At 43.6% G+C, this 8,259-nt stretch overlaps 1 protein-coding gene across 1 annotated transcript; it reads right to left on the reverse strand.

The window, feature by feature from the left end:
* Positions 1-941: 941 nt before the first annotated feature.
* On the reverse strand, positions 942-7,633 carry LOC100193492 (uncharacterized). Its single transcript, NM_001138606.2, has 5 exons — positions 7,433-7,633; positions 6,488-6,677; positions 6,284-6,381; positions 5,219-5,663; positions 942-1,750 (listed from the first exon to the last, which is right to left on the reverse strand). The coding sequence occupies exons 2-5, from the start codon at positions 6,634-6,636 to the stop codon at positions 1,600-1,602; spliced, it is 843 nt and encodes a 280-aa protein (NP_001132078.1). The 5' UTR covers positions 6,637-6,677; positions 7,433-7,633; the 3' UTR covers positions 942-1,599.
* Between the last annotated feature and the right edge of the window lie 626 nt (positions 7,634-8,259).

Below are 8,259 nucleotides of genomic sequence, written 5' to 3' on the forward strand. Positions count from 1 at the left end.
CGGATCAGCAGCTAGCGCCGTGCGCCAAAATGGCGACTGCGATGGCACGCGACTCGCGATCGACCGTCTCGGCTTTTTTCTTCTTCTTCTTCTTCGCGATGAAATGGGACACGCCGAAAGGCTTATAGGTCGTATTCATTGCCGCCTCGTGTTCTTCAGTGGGCGACGCTGAAAACGCTGGTTCATACTTTCGTAGTCATAGAGATAGAGTGGCGTTGCCGCAGCACCACTACTGCCTGATGAGGCAACGAGCGGAGGAATGGACGGCCGGAGAAGAAAAAGGCCATGGACATGTCCAGATCGCTTTGGTGGCCATGCCGCAGAAGTTATCGGAACGATGTCTGAATCTGAACCGGAAAAGAAAAAAAGAAAGAGACAGTAGCTTATAGGAGTGCTACACTTTTACTAGTGTATTAGTATATGCTCCTAGAGCTGAATTCCACGACGATACGGACAACAGTAACATACACTCGTCAAACGCAATCTGCATTCGACGAACGAAGCGCGGGAGATTCGCGCCTAAGCGGGCCTGGTCAACATGAATTGCCAAAAGAAACCGACTCCTTTGTGACTTGGACGGATCGTTGCTGTGAGTGGGCAGGCGCGAAAAGTAGCTGACCAAAACGGACACCATTGTGTTTGTGTGGCAACTACTCTCTATCCTCCCCTAGCACAAAGCACATCCACAGTGCTTTGCTTGTTAAAAATACTCCCAGAGGGCAGATGGTTTGTGGGGGGAGGATAAGAAGACATCCTTCCCTGCCACTGCTGACGCCTGTGCGACGTGCCTAGCTGGGCAACCGCAAACGATCGAGGCGTCAACATCGGCATCTCCCGCGACATCACGACACATGCAACACAGGACTGCCGGCCACAGAAGCTATTGATGTGCTATAGTCTAATAAGTAGAATAGTGATCTTATGTAGAGGCCGGATCAGGCTATTTAATAGTCCAAAATGACAGAAGCCAGCCCCAGTACAGTAATTGATCCACTAGTGGCCCTGGGTCACGGACTTCCACGCTCCTTAGATAATGGATGGATAGCCGAGACAGATGATGATGCGCCAGTCACCGATGCACTGGTGGGCTGCACATTGTTTTACGAGACGACAAAGCCAGCGCAACAACTCGAGCGATGCCAAGATCAGATCAGGCGTAGCAACCCTAAGAAATCCCTCCAGTTCCTGTCTTGCAAACGCGATCAGTACAGTTCAGCCGCAGCATTCAGGGAGGACGGGTTGTAATGTCCCGAGGTGACGTGATGTCCATCCAAAAGACGACCGATGACTTCAGCATGGATATTACGATACATGATCTATTCGGAAGCAAGTTGACAGGCCTCCACACAACTCCTACGAGAGAGGTGTTACTCTTTGTGCTTAAGACCTCACGGTCCAAGGGCAAAAAAAAAGTTCTACATATCACATGGCAACCTGAAAACTACTATCAACTCACCGAGGGGCTACCATTTCCAACTCCACGAACGTGAAACAAACAAACAAAAAGCTGATGGATTGTACAAGCTATTTGAAGCAGGATACCATGATTATAACTTCTGCAAGACTTTGGGCTAACATGGAAGGAAGCACGGAGATCTCTTACTTCAAGAATGTCGGCGATACGAAAAGGAGCACGTAAGTAACACACGCGGTGCTCACTTCCAAGTTTCTTGGGCCGGGGAGTACAGGAGGAATTAGGGATACCATCAAGAAGGTGCCCAGGAACAAGGAAGCAAAGAAAGAACCAAGCCTGAAACATCACATAAACCTCAGCGTCAGGAACCACCCAAAGCAGCACACAGTGTTAAAAAAAACAACTAAAGTTCTCTTGTAAAAGAATCACCAAAAGTAATGTACGCAACGGTTAATATTCACGCATTAATATGCCAAAGACTGCTTTTTAAGAAAACAAATTACTAAAGCAAGCACTGAGAACGGTGAACTGACAGGAAATGCTGGTGGGCCCACTTAGAAGATGTTATTCATCCAAAAACCGCTATACTCTGCTCAATATTATCAACCCAAAATACTATAATAAGCTCTAAATGGCCCAAACCAACATAAACAGAGTCTAAAAAATGCCAGCTACTGCAGTGTTCAATCACAAATATCTACCCTCTAGGCCAATCTGGTGTGTCTGCCTAAGAACACACGGCCTACATCTACAAACTTTTGTATGCTTATGCATAATTCAAATAGGGACTTGCATTATTGGCATCAACAAGTTGATAGGCCTCCACAAAACTCCTGAGCAACTAGGCATGAGGTTGATCTGTGGATGAACACCAAGGGACGGCGCTAGAAATGGCTCCCAACCAGGCTTGTGACAGTGGACAGGTGCTGCATTACCATAATTTGGATCGAACACTAGCGTTTTGGATCTAAACCTACAAATATTTACCAAAGATAAACTTGGCTGGACCCATGCTGCCGCACACTAAGCACAGCATGGCCCTTTACTCCGCCACTGTGACACCATGAGTTATACCAGCAAAGAGATTGTTTGGATGCATGAAACTGATAAGAACAGGTCCTCACAAATATTCTGGTGAAGACAACTTTCATAAAAGAATATGATTGCATGGAAAAGTTGTCAAAGTCTGTAGTTTGCTTCTAGCATGACAAAATGATTACCGTTTCAGGGAAAAAGACCTATTTCCCACTCCATGGAGTAACCATTTAGAGTTTGTTCGGTTTAAGCTGGATTGAGGAGGATTGGAAAGAATTAAATACCCTCCTATTCAAATTTGTATAGGAGGGGATTTAATCTCCTCCAATCTCCCTCAAACCACCTCTAACCGAACAAGCCCTTAGGATTTGCAACTACTGATGCTGTAATTTATATTTTCCACTCCATTCAGTAGCTTCTTAACTTTTATCGCGTAGCTAGAATCTCAACTTGTAAATATCATAACAATATATCTGCAGTTCTGCAGGCCAACCTACAATGCTAAACATATATTCTTAGAATAATCTTGTAAGGACCATGTTTAGTTTTGGTAATCGAGTGACAATTTAGACGGTCTGATATGTGTTTATATTGAGATTGATTAATCCACATGTACACTAGTGTGAGCTACCTGAGTCATGGTGGAAGTGGCTTGATTATGTTGATGTGCTCAACTAGGGTGATGAAGGAGCTCATTGCATAAGATATGACATGATGTCATGTGGTTACGTGGAGAAGATCAAGAGATATGGCTTGGCTACGATGGACCGGGTTGCTAGTGTGAAGGGCAAGTCGACGGCTCAAATACGATGGACCGTGTGACGTTGAAGCTAGACCGAGAACTTGGCACCGATGAACCGAGTGCAACAGTGAATATCAAACGAAGTTGCGAACGATGAACCAATAAGGCCACGCGACGACATGAAGTAGATCATATCATTAAAAGGAGACCAAGCCAATTGTTGATTTGTGTTGTTGATCAAGTGGCTTAATGAAGAATGATGAAGGAACTCCATGTATGTGCATTGACAGTGGTTGTGGCAGCAGTGAGCACGGTGGTGGTGGAAACCAGTGAGCTGAGGTCGTTGTGGCCTGACATCTTCTATACGAGATTGTTAGACCTCGAGCTCCTTAGGCTATATGAATGATGAACTGGAGGGTGGGGACCTAGATCCCGGCGCTTGGGCACCATGATCAGAGCTGATTTGGTGACCCGGGATCACGGGAGGATTGGAGGGGATTGAGGGGGAAATTAGTTCATTTCCCCCTCAGGGCTGATTTGGTGGTAAGGGATCCCAAGGGGATCCACGGGGAGGAATTCCCTTGTTGTTCAAAATTGAATTGCAATGGGATTTCTCCCCCATGGATCCCCTTGGGATCCCTTACCACCAAATCAGCCCTCAATCTCCTCTAATCCCCCCGTGATCCCCTTGTCACCAAATCAGCCCTCAGGGGGAAAAAGAAGAGTGGCGAGAAAAGGTTGGAAGGAGCAGTCCGCTGTAATCACCCATGCTTGTCTTTCATTCCTTGCCAAGATTGCATTATATAGGCCTTGGAGATAAGGACCTAATCCTGATAAGGATCTAGGGGTGGATATCGAGCCAGCTCGGCTCGGCTCGACCGAGCTCGAGCTGGCTCGTTAAGGAAACGAGCTGGCTCAGCTCGGCTCGTTAAGCAACCGAGCCAGAGAACCAGCTCGGCTCGGCTCGTTTGCGAGCTCGAGCTGGCTCGTTTAGCTCGCGAGCCAGAACAAAAAATATTATACATGTATATATACAACAATATAATCAATTGCTAGTTAATTTCATACTAATTTAACACTAGAAAAGACTAACAATACTCATAATTTTATATATCACATCATTTAAACCCTAAACTAACATAGTTCATCACTTATTAATTCATCCAATACAAGTATAGACTTTGTTTTACAGATAAATTCTAGCTCATTCGAGCTAACGAGCTGGCTCGAGCTCGTGTCGAGCTGGCTCGTTAACGAACCGAGCTGAGATGCTAGCTCAGCTCGTGATAAAATTGAAACGAGCCGAGTCGAGCCGAGCCGAGCTGGCCACGAGTCGAGCGAGCTCACGAGCCACGAGTATTTTGTCCAGCCCTATAAGGATCCTAACAAACCTCTATATCTCTTTGGCTGATGAGATAAGGCCCTAACAAATCCTGATAAGGATCCTAACAAACCTTTATGTTTTTGACTGATCCTAAAAAATTCTATCTAATTGGACGTTAGGCGCCTCTATTAGGTTACCCCAGTCGTAACACTATCAATGCAAGAAATTCATGGTTACTAGATAAGGATTAGATCAGGAGATCATCGATTTGCAATTGCTTGCTTGCATGATATGAGAACGCAAAGGTCCTTTTATGGTACATACATATGCGACGAGAAAATATGAGCCACCACGTATCTGCTTGTACAGCCTGAACACAGTGGCGAACAAACCTTTGTCAGCACAGGAGACGTACATAGCGCCATTGCCCAGAGATAGAAAAATACTCTTCTGGTGGGATGTCCAACTATGCTAGTACTGTAGGTTGTCGGGCTCAAGTACCAATAGGATAATTGATTAAAAAATACTTTCCCAATCAGAAGAAAATGCTATATATCAACAAAAACGGTGACACCATATCTAATATACAGAATAAATGAAACAAATGCAGTCGTTCTAAGAGCAACTAATCATAGGCCAGTGCAGATATATCCTTAATCCTTAAAAGTTAAAACTAAAATCCAATAATAAGAATAAAACATACCCATAAAAGAATGCTCGCCATCCACTTTTGACCCTCTGATAAATGAAATAGATATTTGCTGCACAAGAGATGGCCACCTGGAGGGTTGGCCCTTCTTCAGTAGGGAAAGCAAGGGTAAGCACTCCAAGCAAGACAAAAGTAATAGCTGTCTGCCAAATGACTTTGCTACGTGGTGTTTGAAATCTGCCTTGAATAGCCTTCACGGCACGTGACTGACTAAGTTCTCTAATTTTTTTCTTGAGGTTCGTTTTTGGTTTTTTTCCTATCAAAGAAACTCTGCATGATAATCCTATCATGGGCACACTCAATTGCATCAGCGCTTGACTATGGCCTCCATACTTGCTTATCAGATAAATCCTAGCAGCCCGAATTTCTTCTTCCGATGCTTCCCTGCTGATTCCGAGGCGCTGATATGGATCCTTCACATGGATTCTGGGAAAGGTAACTGAAATAAAATCAAGCAGTCAAAAAGAATGCAGAAACATTGTTATACAGAAGAACTGTTAGAAACAACAAGACCAAAAGGGCAAGCGCAGGTACATGTAGTCTATCTCTTCTCTACTATATTTAAGTGGGAGTTTCTCCCTTCGTGCGTCGTCAGCAAGCGCAACGAGCATCGAACGAAATAAAAGTCCAAAAAATGAGCGCAGTGCTGGGTTCGAACCATCACTCTCCCCGCTCCCACACTCAGGTTCTAACCATTGGAGCTCACAACCATTTGTGTTCAACAAAGAATAGATATTGCAAATATTTCGAATATAAAAACCGTAGTAACACACGAGCAACCGATTAGTAAAACAAGGTTGGGACAGAAACAGGTGATACTGATTACCGAAATTACTCATTCCCTACATACACGAATGTCAAATGTGGTGCACTTGGCATCCTTCAATGTTTATGTAAGATCAATTATTCTGGAAAACAAGTCATTACTTTGATGTTCCTTAAAAAACCATACCTCAGGTTTATTGGAATTCAATATGAAAAAAAGTGCCACACTATCTCAAGTATATAAACTAATTATGTAAGATTCTCTTGTCATAGACATGGGTAGCAAATACTCACAAATTGAAGAATCAGCCATGTCCCCAAACGATGCAGTTGCCAGTGGTGTGATATTGGGATTTCTGGGTGCATAACAGAAAGTACTGTACTTCATGCATCTGCGTTGAAGGATTTGAATGAGAAATTGTATATCTCAATCACAGCTGAAACTAGGCGAAAGCTTTGACATAGAGGCAGAGTTACAAGAAGCGTAAGAAACCATACCTATCCACGTTGATGAAGATATTGTTCTTTTCCTTGAATCCCCTGTCAAAACTCAACGAACAGACAAGCCCCAACGGTGCACTTGATACCCTTGAGGTAACCATACGCAAAGTACTAGAGGGATCGGTTGCTAGATCATGACCCAACATCTCTAGCAATACCTGAATATCTTAGACTCAAGTTGCCCTCCCTACGAAAGCAAAACAACACTATATCAATAACAGGTAAATAAGAAAAGAGAATGATCATTGGTCAACATCAAAATAATTGTCAGCAATTAAAAAATGCATATCTATGGTTTATTTCTCTGTGGTCAATGCTCACATCTTAGAGATCCTCCATTAAACGAATGCACCTCCATTGTCTTTGATTCTCAGGAGATTGAAGACTTAACATCCGTGACCACAGATATTTTTTCGAGAATAAGCAGCTTTGTATTTAACAAGGGTAGAGTTCCAAAATGGAATACAACACGGGCTATGAGGCACATGCTTACAGGACCATTGATAAGAGACTTATGCGAACACAGTTACAAGCAGGAAGAAGAAACCATTACTAGCAGCAAAACCTTCACACTGCCACTAGTCCACATGGTTGTCCCGAATGTACAGCTACTACCGTACCATTTCAATCAATGCTACAAAGAAAGCCCTACGGATTTGAACCCCCATTTTTTCTTATCTGGAAATTAAACCGCATCAGCACACAAAGCCCTACGGCACCAACTGAGATGGACCTAGCGTGTTCTCAGGAGGTTAATCGAGCCCAACACAATCGCGGATGGATTGAGTGCCAGATCAGTACTCCACCAAGCAACAAACAGACCCGGGGAACCGATAGAGAGAAACAAACGTTTGGAATTAATTGCTCGCAGGAGCGAATAATGTCGCGGGAGAAAACGGAATTCTGAGAAAAATCAAACGAGGAAAAATTAAGGTTCCATACCACCGAACAAAACCAGCCTATGAGTGCAGACGGGTTCTCTTCCACTCCACGCCGGGAGAGGAGGTGGCGACTACGACGGTGATGATTGCTATGGCTCGGCGGTGTTGAGAATTACGTTACCACGCATCATCATACACCCTTCCCTCCCGTCAGAAGTCGTGAAAGACCCGTATCCCTTCTCAGAAGCACAACAGAGAAAACGCACGATACACATGTATATTTGGTCCTTTGACCTCTTTCTCATCTCCCTATTATGAGAGGGTATACAGATTCCTTATATAGAGATGTGAGACCCCTCATAGACAAAGCAGTTATTTGCTCACATAACCCTAACTAGGGTTACTTAACACTCTCCCTTAGGCGAATACCTATACCAACACATGCCTCGTTAAAACTCCGAAAAACCCAGTGGGAAAAATGTGGAGAAAGAGTGTATGGTGATATAAATTACATTTACACTTTGTTGTCTCGTTAAAAACCTCATGTGAGAAACTTCAAGAAAAATCACCAAGGGAAAAAGAGTACAACAGCTGTCATCGGGACAGATTTCGATCCTCTGGGATCTAGATTCTATCGAATCTTCTACAAAGGCTAACTTTAGAAATGTGCTCCCCCTAATCCTTGCAAAATCGTATCAATAAGACAAAACATCTTCTTCTGGAAGTATATACACATAAAGATTTAGCAAACAGATTGCATATCCTTGCAAGGACTATTTCAGAAACTTTACCTCTACTCACTTCTAGGATATACGAGGTAAGTGCACGTATCAATATAAATAAGCCACTTTGACTGATGGTGTTCGATCGACTGGATCTATATATTTG

This window comes from Zea mays, chromosome 1, assembly GCF_902167145.1.
Source record: "Zea mays cultivar B73 chromosome 1, Zm-B73-REFERENCE-NAM-5.0, whole genome shotgun sequence".
Lineage (NCBI taxonomy): Eukaryota > Viridiplantae > Streptophyta > Magnoliopsida > Poales > Poaceae > Zea > Zea mays.

Excerpts from the sequence above, each read along its gene's own strand:
- LOC100193492 (NM_001138606.2), bottom strand. The coding sequence starts at position 6,636 with ATGTTGGGTCATGATCTAGCAACCGATCCCTCTAGTACTTTGCGTATG. Across the intron at positions 5,664-6,283 it reads CATGGCTGATTCTTCAATTT|TTACCTTTCCCAGAATCCAT; the intron begins GTGAGTATTTGC and ends ATTTTATTTCAG. Across the intron at positions 1,751-5,218 it reads TGGCGAGCATTCTTTTATGG|GCTTGGTTCTTTCTTTGCTT; the intron begins GTATGTTTTATT and ends GTGATGTTTCAG.